This window comes from Ixodes scapularis, unplaced genomic scaffold, assembly GCF_016920785.2.
Source record: "Ixodes scapularis isolate PalLabHiFi unplaced genomic scaffold, ASM1692078v2 PGA_scaffold2__306_contigs__length_199485367, whole genome shotgun sequence".
NCBI classification, from domain to species: domain Eukaryota; kingdom Metazoa; phylum Arthropoda; class Arachnida; order Ixodida; family Ixodidae; genus Ixodes; species Ixodes scapularis.
In genome coordinates this window covers 99,853,321-99,868,537 of record NW_024609857.1, presented here as the reverse complement: position 1 = coordinate 99,868,537, position 15,217 = coordinate 99,853,321, and the positions used below count along the sequence as shown (strand labels likewise).

General features: G+C 43.1%; 1 protein-coding gene across 1 annotated transcript; it reads left to right on the top strand.

Annotated features, from left to right (window-relative positions):
* Positions 1-328: 328 nt before the first annotated feature.
* LOC115315775 (skin secretory protein xP2-like) lies at positions 329-13,764 on the top strand. Its single transcript, XM_040223363.3, has 18 exons — positions 329-750; positions 1,866-1,966; positions 2,526-2,722; positions 3,529-3,606; positions 3,663-3,740; positions 3,797-3,874; positions 3,931-4,008; positions 4,065-4,142; positions 4,199-4,273; positions 4,330-4,407; positions 4,464-4,541; positions 4,599-4,676; positions 4,733-4,807; positions 4,864-4,941; positions 4,998-5,069; positions 5,139-5,228; positions 6,104-6,468; positions 13,753-13,764. The coding sequence occupies exons 2-18, from the start codon at positions 1,869-1,871 to the stop codon at positions 13,762-13,764; spliced, it is 1,686 nt and encodes a 561-aa protein (XP_040079297.1). The 5' UTR covers positions 329-750; positions 1,866-1,868.
* The last annotated feature ends 1,453 nt before the right edge of the window (positions 13,765-15,217 follow it).

The window sequence follows — 15,217 nt, the reverse complement described above, 5'->3', positions numbered from 1 at the left end:
GACAGCTTCGGAGCTGTCGTAGGATTTCGTCGTAACCTGCGCAAAACTTAAGAAAATTTCGTTTCGTGAATACGAATTTGTTCTTAAGTTTTGTCTTACGCACATTTTTGGCGTAAGATCTTTCGCGAATCTGGCCTCTGCACTGTCGAAAGTCGCAGGAAAGGTAAGACAGACGCAGACGACGTTGCGAGCAGACGACGTTGCAAAGGAGCAGACGACGCTCAGACATAGAGTAATATAGTAAACGTAAAGAGAGGACACTGAAGCCGATTCGCGGCCCAGATAGTAGGATTCATACCCTCCGCTACGTGGCGCTTTTCCGTAATTTGGTTAATATTAATTACAGCTTTCTCTCTGAAAAGTATTTATTTTCTAAATTTTTATGCTTTAGAGTTTTTTAAAGTACTTAAAACGACTAAATAGTGTTAATCAAATACGTCACAAAAACCACGTGATGAATGGCACCTGCCATGGCCTGTCTGCTTGCACGCCGTCACCTCTGCTCGTCCGTGCGGTCCGTGCTTCGTTCGTCCGTGCCGTACCGTCCGTGCCGTACCGTCCGTGCCGTCCGTGCCGTTCTTCTCCGTTTTATGCTACAGCGTGTTCGGTCGACTTTGCTTGAAACAAAGTGACGAATGACCGCCGCGTGCTCTCATGCTCGGCGTGAGTTTGTAGAGCTGAGCGGCTTGATATGGCTTGAGCTTCTCGTGTTTCCGTCGGGCTGCCTGGACCTAGATTTTTAAACAAAAGGTAAGTCGTTTTGCTCATTTGTCTCTCGACTGTGTTGTAAAGCTGGCTTTTGAATTTGCTGAGTCTGGGTTGCCGTCCGACGCCCCTCGGGCAGAGCTTTGTTCATGCGTGTTCAAGTGCCATCAGACATCTGTGGATGGCTGTTGAGAGGACTTATGCCGTCATAGATTGAAGTTAATTCACTGACTAAAGCTGGGTCGCCAGTCGTTCGCAGTGCGACGAATTCGGGGCAAGGTGTCCATTGAGTCATATTGAGATTTTGACATGCATTCTTTCAATGGCGCGTCGCTGCTTTGATTTATCACATAAAGTACGTGCAAAAGAAGCGAACCAGCGAACGTCGCTCAAGCGAGCTACATAACTTGTGTGTACCGCCATACGAGCTGCAGTATGCTGCAGTTACGACGACAAACACATGCATAGAATTTCGGGGGAAAAAACTGCGAGACGCAGTATCAAATTTAGATATTTAATAAAGTTCCCAAGCAGCATATATATCCTATGGACGTCCACGGGACATCCAGGATAGGACATCCATGGAACTTTCGGACACTCTGAGAATGTACGGAGGACTATTCAAACATGGTTCCCACTACATCGCTACATCACCAAATGGAGCTCGAAATTTAGGTCTATGGTTCGCTGACATTATTTTCTATGTAAGAAAGCAAAATTCAAAATATTGACGGCCAATTTACCAGAAACAGTAGAGGTAGATTAGTCTTACTTATTTTGGCCGTACCGCTGTACCCTGCTTAAATTCCTGTTTTACTCTTAAGGATGACATTCGAACGTTGGGTAAAACCAGTCAGACGTCACTTGAACACTTGGTTGGAGTGCTGTGGCATGGCACTCTAGACACTGCGTTCGATTATGATGCATGAAGATTGCGTAAACTTCACAAACTTCACAATATTTCTTTCACCCGTCTGTGTTAATACGTGTCATGGGTTTATTGTAACATTGCGTCATGGTAATATCTTGTGAAATTGTTTAAATCTCCATCAGTTTATTTTTTCACCAGCCGCTATTGTGCTACCTTCCGTTGAACTAAAGGAACGCGCCATTGGCTAGGCTTCAGTAGATGTTAAACTCTCCCTCCCCCGCTGGCCCAGATTATGTCCTACGGAAGTTACTGCTGCGTGGTCTGGTGTGCCAACAATGGGAAAACAAAGAAGCCACATGTCAAGTTTTTTCGAATTCCACGTGACCCAAGGTACGTATAGATTCTAAGGCAGTCCTTACAACATTTGATCGAAGCATAACATTTTGAAATGAGAACTATGGTCCGTTGCAACCTAAGAACGAAGGGCGAGGGTAAGACGGGCCGGGGAGGAGGAAGCAGACGGAACACGAAACGCTAAGGAGAGAAGGAGGTTTCCCCTTTCTTCTCCAGCGTTCCGTCTGCTCCCTCCTCCGCGGCCCGTCTTACCCTCGCCCTTCGGTCTTAGGTTGCAACAAACTATAGCAAAAACGATTTCTTCCATGTCACTTTGGTTTATGGACACCAATATCTTTCAGCATTTTAAGGTTATCTTGCCTCGGGCCTAAATTGATTGCATACCCTGGTGGGTATGCAATCTGTTTGTTTAGCTGTATTGCACTGTACAGTAGCATGAAGAAGAAAAACAAACTCTTCAGAACGTGAACACTTTGCTGAGAGGTGCCATACCAAACGGCAGTGAAACATTAAAAACAATTGAGGCTCATATATTTGGAGTTTATTTGACCCTTACAGTATGTGTAACCTTGGTGGTATATACAATGTTCTGCAGGTCAAAAGCATGGCTACAGTACGCCAGACGTCCTGAGCTCCTAGGAAAGACAGCCAAGGAGCTCTATGAGGGGTATCGCCTGTGTAGTGAGCATTTCACAGCCAAGGACTTTTTGGATCCTGGGAAGACAAGGCTGACCAAAACGGCTATCCCTACGGTTCGGCCGCAAATGCTTAGGCCATCTGTAACAGCCCAAGGTAACATAATCTTTATTTGCAGTCTGTACGGAGTTCTGTTATATTTTGCTTTTAGGCAGCACCAACTCTACGTCACTGATGCCAGCTGCCAGCATGCTGTCAACGATGCTTGACAGTCTCAAAAGTTTTAATCTGATTTAATTAGTTTTTATTATTAGTTTGTGCTTAAATATTTTATCTAATTCATTTAGCATTTTTGTACATTATCCCTGTAATGTCCCTGCGCATACTGTTGCCCATAACCAATATCCGTCCCAGTTTGTTGGAAAATTGTTTTAAAGCACAAGGTCAGCTGCATTGAAATACAGTAATTTGTGTCCTGCAATCAAGAAGGGCAGTTCTGCCAGTGCAGTATGACTTCTTACAGGGCATCCTAGGTTTGTAGCATACAATAGTGATATAAATGAAAGATAAGGCAGGTCAACGTTCCCCTGTTCATATCCAATTCGACAAGAGGACTCATGCCGTCTGAGTCATCTTCCTGACACTCATGTTTACAAGGTTAGCTTTAGTTGCCCATGCTGTTATATTCTCATAAATTAGCATACCGGGCCATTAAAATTTAAGATATTCCGAGATTCCTAAGTGCCTTTTCAAGACCCGCCGGATCCTGTGTTTCGCCATTGATTAATATTGCTCAACATTAATTTTCATCACTAAGGGATTTCAATGCCCTTTCAGAGTGCTGAATATTTTCTGTTCCTTTGAAAGGTAACACTACTAACCTATCATTCGCCTGTAGCAGGAATTCTCCATCAGAAGCTTTATAAGCAGGTATTCATATCTGAGAAGCCAAAATTTTTCAGAAGAACCGGTGGCAACAACATGCCCCTGTGACGTTCCATTGGAGGGAAACAGAATGTCGCATCCCACAGCAGCTTATGGTGAGATTATTTATTTTTAATTGGCGGCTCATATCTGACAAGGAAGCCCTTTTCAGAAAAGCCAATAGCGGAACCAAGCCCCGGGGATGTTCGATTGGAGGGCAGCAGAACGTCGCCTTCAACAGCTGCTCATGGTGAGATCATTTATTTTAAAACAGGGGCTCATACCTGACAAGCAAACATCTTTCAGAAGGACCGATGGTGGCACCAAGCCCCGGGAATGTTCCATTGGAGGGTAGTGGAACGTCACCTTTGGCAGCTGCTCATAGTGAGATCATTTCTTTTAAAACTGCTGCTCATATCTGACAAGCAACCGTTTTTCAGAACAACCGCTGGCGGCACCAAGCCCCGGTAATGTTCCCTTGGAGGGCAGTGGAATGTCACCTTCAACAGCTGCTCGTGGTGAGATCATTTATTTTAAAACAGGGGCTCATACCTGACAAGCAAATGTCGTTCAGAAGGGCCGATGGCGGCACCAAGCCCAGGGAATGTTCCAATGGAAAGCAGCGGAACGTCACCCTTGGCAGCTGTTCATGGTGAGATCATTTCTTTTAAAACAGCTGCTCATAGCTGACAACCAAACATTTGTCAGAAGAACCGGCGGCGACATGTCCCTGTGACGTTCCATTGGAGGGAAGCAGAACGTCGCATCCCACAGCAGCTTCTGGTGAGATTATTTATTTTAAATGAGCGGCTCATATCTGACAAGGAAGCCCTTTTCAGAAAAGCCGATGGCGGAACCAAGCCCCAGGGATGTTCGATTGGAGGGCAGTGGAACGTCAACTTTGGCAGCTGCTCATGGTGAGATCATTTCTTTTAAAACAGCTGCTCATATCTGACAAGCAACCGTTTTTCAGAACAACCGCTGGCGGCACCAAGCCCCGGTAATGTTCCCTTGGAGGGCAGTGGAATGTCACCTTCAACAGCTGCTCGTGGTGAGATCATTTATTTTTAAAACAGGGGCTCATACCTGACAAGCAAATGTCGTTCAGAAGGGCCGATGGCGGCACCAAGCCCAGGGAATGTTCCAATGGAAAGCAGTGGAACGTCACCTTTGGCAGCTGTTCATGGTGAGATCATTTCTTTTAAAACAGCTGCTCATAGCTGACAACCAAACATTTGTCAGAAGAACCGGTGGCGACATGTCCCTGTGACGTTCCATTGGAGGGAAGCAGAACGTCGCAACCCACAGCAGCTTCTGGTGAGATTATTTATTTTAAATGAGCGGCTCATATCTGACAAGGAAGCCCTTTTTAGAAAAGCCGATGGCGGAACCAAGCCCCGGGGATGTTCGAATGGAAGGCAGTGGAACGTCACCTTCGGCAGCTGCTCATGGTGAGATCATTTCTTTTAAAACAGCTGCTCATATCTGACAAGCAACCGTTTTTCAGAACCGATGGCGACAAGCCCCTGTGGTATTTCACTGGAGGGTACCAGCGCGTCACATTCCATAGCGGCCTGTGGTAAAATAAATCTCCTACACAAATTGGGTTTATGCAAACATTCGTATTTAACAGTGACACATTTTCCAGAGCAAATGGGGATGGCCAGCTCTCCTGGCCAGCTTTTGGACCACAGCACTCCATCTTCGTCTGTTGGCTATTCTGAATCATCTGGAACCTGTGAGTATAAATTGACTTCTCTACAGATTTAAGCACTGCAAAATTGTGTTAAGTACCTCTGCATTTAGTATGCACATTGCTTCAAATTAGGTGACATTATTTGTCACTTCATTTTTGTGCTGGCCTTAATAACTTGGAACATCACTACAGGGCTCTAGGTGACGGGGAACATAAGCTTTGAAGTGTGGCACCGTGAAATGCTCTGAAAAGGGGTGGTTTCCTAGTAATCTGTGCTTACTGTAGTAATTTGCCAATCCTGTTACATACAGTTCTCATTTTGGATGACCCTGTTGAATGTAGTGATTGACTACGCGATTATTCAATATTTGAAAGATTCATCAATTTATGTTAATACAGTTTTTGTGGTGAAATTATTGCAGCTGAAAGACTAAAAGCTAGTTTAATTTTTTTTTTCTGATAGCAGCCATTTGTGTATAAACAGTGGTAACAGAACATGCGGAGCAAATGCCCACTCACAATTTGGAGATAATCATGAAAAACGCAGAGATGTATGCTTCTTATGCCCGAAAGCAAAATTGCAGAACAGCCAAAGGTTGGGGGGAAGGGGGGTCACCACTTTGGAGGCCCGTGCACGTGTCGAGCTTCACCTTTTACATTGGTGTGCTTGGAGAAGCAGCTGAAGCGGATGAGCATTTATGTTAGGTGGGTGGGTTTTTAAGTCTGGAGTTGGACATTGATACGTGCTTTGTTTATTTCGCAAACGTTTCGAAAGTGGCGGGGGGGGGGGGGGGGGAAGGGGGCACATATTGCAGCATGGGTAAGTGGTCGGTATTTGGCGGTATCGTTTCTGTCGGGTTCTACTTTTATCATTTTTGTGTAGCCTGACTTATGTGCTTTCGGTATTGTTTTGGCAGGCTCTGGTCGTTCAACACCTGCTTCCGCCAAGCTCTCAAGGAGGCCCAGGGACGTCATAAAACGCCTACAAGCAAAGGTTTCCAGTTACAGAAAGACAATATCAAGACTGCGCAAGCAACAGAAGCAAATGCCTCAAACAGCTGCCGAAGCACTTGAAATGGTGCGTCCGTTTGTGACAGACGAGGTTTTCGGACTTATCTCGTCACATGTAAAATTAGGGCGCAAGGGACGAGGAAAACGGTTTCCACTGTGGCTCAAGAAGTTTGCTTTGCATCTGAACTTTCATGGCCCACAGGCATACCGTTTTCTATCGTTACATTTAACGCTTCCCACTCAGCGTTCACTGCGTAGGAGGCTGTCGAACGTAAAAATGACTCCTGGTATTATACCTGGTGTCATGTCCTCCATCGAATCTCAAACGCGGTCTTGGAATGCACGTGATCGTGTCTGCACCTTGATTTTTGATGAGATTGTTTTGAAGAAGAACTTGACATACGACCCTGCACACGACATTATCCATGGATTTACAGATGACGGTGTTGAACAAACCTCGACTATTGCAGATAGAGCCCTGGTTGTTGTGCTCTCTGGAATTTCCAGGAGGTGGGTTCAGCCCCTCGCATACACTGTTGGGCACACTTCAACACCGTCTTCTGTTATCCGGAGCCTCCTGATTTCTCTCATTCGAGAGCTTAAGACTGTTGACTTCACTCTGAAGGCCGTGGTCTGTGATCAGGGGGCTTCAAACGTAAGCTTAGCCAACCAACTTGGTGTATCTGCTGATAAGCCATTTTTTGAAGTCGACAACGAACGTGTTTACTTTATCTTTGATGTTCTGCACCTCATCAAAACAACAAGAAACAATCTCCAAGCCCACAAACTTTGCATTGGGGATGAGGTCATTGAATGGTCCCATATTGTTGAACTTTATCGTTCTACTCATGAGATGAGGTTGCGATTGGCTCCAAAACTTACTGAGAGGCACATTTTTCAAAAACCTTTCAGTAACATGAAAGTAAAGCGTGCCACACAGGTCCTGAGTGCCTCAGTCTGTCTTGCCATTCTATCCCTTGTTTATGCCAAGGAGCTTCCTGAGGCAGCCATGGCTACAGCCTATTTTTGTGATAGAATGGACAGACTTTTTGATTGTTTAAATAGCTCGCAATTCAAGAAGACGGGGCAGAAGTTGCGTCATGCAATTTTGAAAGGAGAATCTGAGATACTCGATTTCCTTCACCAACAACTCGCATGGATTTCAACATGGAAGTTCCAAAGTAGGAGGCAGCCACAAACCACCATAGGGTGGCAAGTTACAATAAGGAGTATCCTCATGCTCTGGGATGAGCTTTCAAACAGCTATGACTTTAAATTCTTACTTACTCGACGCCTGCAGCAAGACCCACTGGAGAACATTTTTGGGGCAATAAGACAAATGCTGGGCTGCAATACAAACCCAAATGTGAATCAGTTCACCTCGGGACTGAAACACATCGGGATAAAAAAACTGTTCAGACTCTCTAACAATGGAAATGTAGAGGATGAAAAGGCTGACCTCCTCAAGGAGTTGCCAATATTTTCGCACCATGAAAGTTCCATTGCAGACAATGTGGAATGTTTTCCAGTTGATAACTTCCCGCCACTAGAAGATATTTCTGAGCTGGCATCAGACATCAGGTCTAATATAATTGACGACTCGTGCACTTACTACGTTGGAGGCTATTTGATCAAACTTTTCCTTGAACAGACAACCCGCAGCTGTGGCTGTTCTAAGCTGCTAAAGGATGAGTCTGACAACTTGACCAGGCCTCACCAGTATTTTCTTATGCTTAAAGCATACCACGTGCCTGGGAAACTCTTCGGAAACCTAGTAGTACCATCACAGGCTGCCTTTAACTTTATTCAGAAACTAGAAAATCACTTTCTTGCCGTAATAGAGAGTGTAGCGCATGTTCGAGGAGTGTGTGCTGCCTTGTATCACACACTCTCAGAGCTGGGTGGTTTCAGCCTTTGCTCAGAGGAGTGTCACAAAAGGTTTTTAAAAATGTTTTGCCGAATACGCTTGTGTTGGCATGTTCGGTTCCTTAACCGGAACTTGGACAAAGTTCGGTTACACTCTTCGGTTGCTAGTAAGCAACTTGATAAGTTTAACTGTTAATAGCTTAGTAGCGTATTAACAGAGGTGGTTGCCAAATCAAAAACAGAAATTGCTTATTAATTGGGCAGTGTAGCTTGCACTCCAAACATGTGTTTTCTTTATTTCCAGGAAATGTGTATCACGGCCCCCTTACACAAATATTTATCCACTTTCTGCAGAATTTCTATAGAAAATAGTTTATAGAGGCATAGATGTTTGGAAGAAAATGTGTCCACTTCTGTACCCGTCTATATTTTTTGGACGTTTTTTTTTTCTGAAGTAATACTCCTGTCCTGAACAAATGTATTTCGGGGAATGTTTAGGGACGTTGAATCATGGTTGAATATCTATGGTTGAATCTTGTCAGATTCCAAATAGAGTTCTCATTGTTTTTTTGTTTTGTTTTTTTGTAATGGCTCACCCGCAGCGAGTTTCAGGCTATGCCATTTCGTGTGTTTTATATTAGCCGGTAATTTGGAATTTGTACTATTCGGTGTGTGCTTCGCCTGGTAATGATAGCGATGTCTTGTTTATTTCTGCACTTACTTACCGTGCCCGAGTCGGCGTGAAGGTGAATGGATCATTCAGCATGTTCCCTGTGGAAAGCTTTTGTAAACTTGACTCCGCTAAAAATCTATTACGAAGTGTACGATATGCCGAACTCCTTCATACTCATTTATTTTTGTGATTATCTATTTCTTATAAAACATACAGAGCTTCTGAAGTAAATAATGTACATATGAATGTGGTCCAATAAAATGTTTTCAAACCACTTACTGTTGTTGACCCCAAAACCTCCCAAAATGCTCCACCAGCCAGGAGTCAATGTGGCGATTATGTACTTCAATGTGTTCAATAAGTTGAACTTTTATTCGACACATTACACATTTTGCAAAACTTATATCGTATATTGCAAAACTTATAACATAAAAACAACAACAAAAAAAAAGAATCATCGGCTCCGGAGCCAAGGAGCTCCCGAGAGCCTAGCGAGGAGGGAGGCGAGAAGGAAAGAAAGAGAGAAAAAGAGAAGGAGAAGGGTACCAAAAAACCGAAACAAAAATGCCCAAACCGAAACCGAAACTAACTTGACCGGAACCGGAACCAGATTGTGTTTCATACCGTCCGCTAAGAGCGCTAGTTGTCACTGCTCTATCTGGGCCGCTGGGGCCTATGGCAGTGTCCGCTCTTTACCTTGTGTATATTACTCTATGGCTCAGATAGGTGATCGCGATCAGCCAATCAGGGCTCGGCGTTCTGACGTCACCGCTACCCCCTGCGCAAGAAGCAGACGAACTTGCCCTCCGCATTTGAACCATGCAGAGTGCCTCAAGAGTAAAAATTGTGTCAAATGAGGTTATCGTTGAAATGATGGCTATCAAATCTTGTGACTCAGAGTACGCCATCGACGAGTGACGTGATTTTCACAAAACAGATGCTTACAGGCGCAACTATGTAGGCAGAAATTGAGAAAGAGGAGGAAAAGGAAAGCTCGCGGGGACGGCAGAACGCCGAGCTCTGACTGGTATGATTAGCGGGTAGAGACAAATCTAGCTTTCTTTGTTTCCACTGCACTGTTAAAACCCGTTCGAACGCGAACGCCAATTGCCGGACGCCCGCGTTCCGCGTTTTAACGTGTTCGACATTTGCAGTGGAGACAAAGGCAGCTAGCTTCGCCTCTATACCGACTAATCATTTCAGTCAGAGCTTGGCCCCCTGCCGTCCCCGCGCGCTTTCCTTTCCTCCTCTTCCTTAGCTTCTGCCCGTATAGTGGGGACTACGGGCCCGAGATTCAGGCTTCGAAAAGTGATTCCATGAAACGAGCGCTCGCGCTTAAATGGCACATTTCAAAGAAGTACTATATAGCTCGCTCCTGTCGCTTTCTCTCTTATGTCAGTCTAAACGTGAGTGGAATATAAAAACTCAAATTTGCCCCATTTTATGACGCGAGCGTGCTGCGAAGGAACGACGAATTGAGCCAGGCGGCGTTTTCTCTCTGCGTGGTGTGAGAAGAGTGGCCGCTGAGTCGGACACAAAAGTGTACATGAGTTCCGACGAGCGAATTTTGTCGTCAGTTAGACGCTTATGATCTCCAAAAATCGCACAAAACCTGGAACTTTCGAAAAATCGTTCTACGCTAGTATCGAAAAAGGCTATACTTCCTCCAAAGGCAACCCAAATATACGTGTGCTAAAGCATATTTTCAAGTTATGTGTGAAAAACATACAAGCTCAGTGTGTTTCTTAAAAAAACTGTGTAAAGTTATTTATTGTTCCGAAAATCGTGCTGCACTCGCTTTGTTTTTTTGCGTGGGTATATCACTCTTTACACGTAGAAAACGGGAAGCAAGCGGAAAAGTAGCTTCAAAAGACCTTTTCCGTGTTGACAAACATGAACTGCCTCCTGCGTCCCAAGCGACTTCCAGTCGCTCCCTCTTTTGCTAGCCTGACGAGCTTGCTTATGTCACCAGTGCAAAAAAGCATAAATGCTACGCGTACATCAAAGTTGGATATTTAACGAAGGCCCTCGGCTGGACAAGTTAACGTCTTGGAAAAGGCAGGTTAATTTACAAGAATACTTATTTAAAAAAAAATTAACAGATCTCGCGCTCCTTTGTTCTTTTGCCGTTCACCTGGAGACTTGATTCCTTAAAGCTTCACTGACGTTTCAAGCAGCGGTGTCAGGGTGGACTTTGTTCATCATTTTTTATGAACCGGAAGTTCTCTGGGACGTCAAAGCGTAGAGCACTGCCTGGTGGCGTTTGCCCTGAAAAGTGTCTATACAATTCTGCCCGTTGCTATTAATAAAGGTGCATCATAGACGTCTCAACGGCGTGCAACTGCGGGAAGAAAAGTTCCAGGCAAATTATAAAACCCTACTGAATAAAATAAATGTAATAAAAATGCCACAATTGCACGACATTTTCATTTTATTAGTCAAATCTTTTCAAATTAACAGCGAGGTTGTTTTTCGAATTTTATCATCGGCCAAATGTTTATGCAAAAATTAAAATGCTGAAACACTTTTTTTGCCCGGTAAAGTTGAACAAATTTCAACTAAACATTTGGTTGGAATCTTTATGCACTAAAACAGTTGGTTACTCAAGTTTTATCGTGCAATATATGCGTATAAAAATTGTTTTTAGTGTTCCGTAGTTTTATTATTTATTTTCTGGATAATTTTTATTAACAGTTCTACAAATTATTTGCTCTTTTTTGTATATATATAAGAAATACGTAAAAAAATGAACAATAAAAATGCTCCAATGAAATTGTGCGAACTCAAAATACGAGCTCAGTGAACAAAGATAAAAAGAAAATATATTCTAATTCTAGGGCCCAATAGAAACGCTCTTTAGGGGATGCGATGCGTTTTCATAAGTACTTAAAATTTGAACAGATGTTATTTAGCACAGAACGAGTTCGGCTTCTCAGTAGCAGATGTCAATTATCAGAAAACAGCCAACTCAAAAACCCTGTAGTTTTTTTTTATTTATTGGTACTGTCAGCCCTAGACAGGGCTTTTACAGGAGTGGGTAATACAATACATTAATTCACATACATGCATGCACCTACAAATACACAATGACGAACAAAAAAAGAAGAACGGCGGCAGAGAATAGAAGTACATGCTGCGACAAAATGCACGAAAAAAAAAAGAGATGCTGCTAATATATCACTTGCTGACAAGACAGGCAATGGCAAAGCATTCGAAGTGCTCAAATACTTATAAAGATTAACGCCAACATAACAAGTGAAAAGATGATGGGAATGGACTCTGAGGGTGGCAGTAAAACACCAGATCAGCATCGTGATTAATCAACACTTACGACGTGTGACAAAGTACTATGCTCTTGACGTTTTTACCAAACTCACTAACTGAGGTTAAGGTGACAGTGCCACTTGGCAGAGAATTCCACTCCGTAATTGCTCTAGGAAAGAAACTATACTTGAAGCAATCGTTTCGAATTGACGGCTCTCTTATATAGTACATAGAATGACGGTGCCTTGCGGATTCACCAATGCGTGTGTCCATGCAATTAGATTTTTTATACAACTTAAATCATAAAAAATTAAGAACAAAAACATTATGCGTTCACACTTTGTCCTTAATTCAAGAACTCGGAGCTCGGCACGACAACATAGATCAGTGGGAGAATCTGTGCGGTTATATTCAGTAAAGATGAATCTGGCTGCAAGCCGCTGAAACCTTTCGGGTGTAGTAATATTGTTTTTTTGTACATGGGTCCCAAACAATTTTCGCATATTCGAGAACTGGTCTCACCAATGTTTTATACCCGATATTTTTTTTTCTGGTGTGGCGCTAGCTATGTTTCTTCTAAGGTACCAGAGTGCCTTGTTAGCTTTTGAGGAGACTGTTTCAATGTGAGTGTTCCATTGTAGGTCACTTGGGAATGCTAATCCTAAGTATTTGTGTTCATCCACATGGAGGAGTTTAATGCCGTCTAAAAGATAATCACAACTTAATTTTTTTTCGTGTTACTGTCATTAATAGCGTTTTCGAAGGATTTTACACCACCTGCCACTCATCGCACCATTGTTTAATTTTGCTGAGGTAATTGTTTAGTTTTATTTGATCTTGTTGGGTTTCGATCTTATTATACAATAGACAGTCGTCTGCAAACAACTTCTTTGGAACAAAGATTCCAAAGCGGAGGTCATCTATAAATATTAAAAATAATAGTGGTCCCAGTACACTACCCTGTGGAACTCACAAAAGGACAGGTGCAAAGCTAGACTTATATTCTCCAAACTCGACAAACTGAACTCTCGAAGAAAGATAGGAAGAAAACCAATTTGTAATTATGAAGTTCTTAAATATGGTATCAATTTTAAGCAACAATTTAGGATGAGATACTTTGTCGAATGCTTTTGCAAAGTCCAAGAATATTACATCAGTTTGACTTCGGTTGTTAATAGATTGCCAAGATCATGCACGGTCTCAACAAGTTGTGTGGTCGTAGACAGACCTTTGCGGAAACCGTGTTGATATTCATACAGTATATTATGGTCATTTAGAAAAGTCAACATATGTTTAGACATGATGTGTTCGAGGAGTTTAGGGCATGCACTAATAAGAGATATGGGGCGGAAATCTTCTACACAACTCTCCGAACCGCCTATATGAATGGGTATAATTCTGGCAGTCTTCCAGACATTAGGCACGTGACCTTCATTTATGTATAATTGATAAATTAAAGTAAGATCCTTAGCAACCCCTTCACCGTACCTATTTAAGAACGCATTTCGAATTCCGTCGGGACCGGAACTTTTCTTAGCGTCTATATTAAGTAATAAATTTAAAACTCCTTCGTGTGTTTCATTATCTCCAATTTAAGGATACTCAGAGAAATCTTTAAATCCCGGCAAAATTTTGTTATCTCGCGTAAAAACTGAAGAAAAGAAGGAATTAAAATCTCAACCCGTTCTTGACTGTTGCCGGAGTCGCTTCCTGATCTGGCACGGGGATTAACGTAACGCCAAAATTTCGCAGGGTCATCAGTAAGGAACTTTTTCAGTGTTGCGTTATAAAATTTGCTCTTCGAGTCTTTCACAAGTATTTTCAAATCACGACTCATGGTGTGAAGTTGCACCCTTTTATCGATATTTGAATTACGTTTAAGGGTTTTCCGATAACGCTTTATTCTTCTCTTTTTGAATAATATCTCTAGTGATCCAAGGACTTTTTTTGTCTTTTCGTTTTTGTATGAGTAGGCACAAACTGATTAATGCAGTGTTTAACGACTTCAACAAAGTAGTCCCGAAAAACGTCTGTAGCGACAGATGTCTGGTGGAGTAATTGAAATTCGTCTAACGACTTTTCGAGGCAGTCTAAAATACTAGCATCGTGGGCGGCTTCAAAACTAAGGAACGTTTTACGCGATGGACAGTCGAGTGTGCCGAGATTTGCGGTTAATATCATTACTATCATTTTGTGATCTAATATTCCCTCATAAAGTTCGCAGTTTAAACGAGCAGCGTTTAGGTTGGCGGAAACAAAGATTAGGTCGAGTAGGGACGAGGTCGTGGAAAACACTCGTGTCTCCCCAGTGACGACTTGCGCTAAGTTATAACAGAAAGTAAGTTCCAGTAGTTGGTCACAACTAGCCACTTCCGCGGTTCCGGCTGAAAGTTTATTCCAATTTATTCCTGGTACGTTGAAGTCTTCCACTAACAAAATACTATGAGACCGTATTGCAGAGTCCACGCAATTGCGTAGTTTGAATAAGAAGTCGACTGGAGCATTAGGTGGCCTGTATACTCCACCTGAGACAACGGCACGGTCGTTAAGTTTTATCTGGATCCATACCGACTCAATGACTTTAGCGTCCTCCAAAACTCTAAATGTAATATTATTTTTAATTAGAATTGCAACGGCTCCACAACGTGCTCCTCTGTCTTTTCTCGCCATTCTGTAGTTTTCTAGTGTAACTTCACTATCCAAAATGTCTTTCTGAAGCCACGTCTCAGTAATTACCATAATGTCTGGTTCGTGTTCTAGAACAATGCTTTCAATATGGTTGTAGAGGTGCGTGCCTCTACATCACGTATTTTATTTACAATATCTACAGTTTTGCTTACGCCGTTCTGAATGTGGTCTCGCTGCTCGCGATCCTCATTTTCGAGTCCCGTGACCGCTCCTCTTCCTTCTCTTCGTAAGCGGTCACTACAAGTACTCCCCCCCTAGTGAGAAGGCGGAGGTGACGAGCGTTTACGTCTCTGCGGAAGCCACTGTCGTGAGGATTCCCAGGTTGTGTCCCGACTCAAGTTACATGCATTGCCTGGCTGGAACTGAGCTTGTCGAGGTCTTCGGAACGGTGTTGCATCTTGTACACAACAATCGGAGTCAAGGTAGGCTGCCTTAACTCTGTCTAGCGAGACGACTTTCTCGTTGCCTTTTACCAGAAGTGTCACCGTTTTGTCACTGCGTCTCAGAACCTGAAACGGTCCATCGTATG

Bases quoted from the DNA above. Each gene is read 5' to 3' on its own strand.
- LOC115315775 (XM_040223363.3), top strand. From the start codon at position 1,869: ATGTCCTACGGAAGTTACTGCTGCGTGGTCTGGTGTGCCAACAATGGG. The intron at 1,967-2,525 runs GTACGTATAGAT...AATGTTCTGCAG, and splicing joins CGAATTCCACGTGACCCAAG to GTCAAAAGCATGGCTACAGT. The intron at 4,143-4,198 runs GTGAGATCATTT...AACATTTGTCAG, and splicing joins ACCCTTGGCAGCTGTTCATG to AAGAACCGGCGGCGACATGT.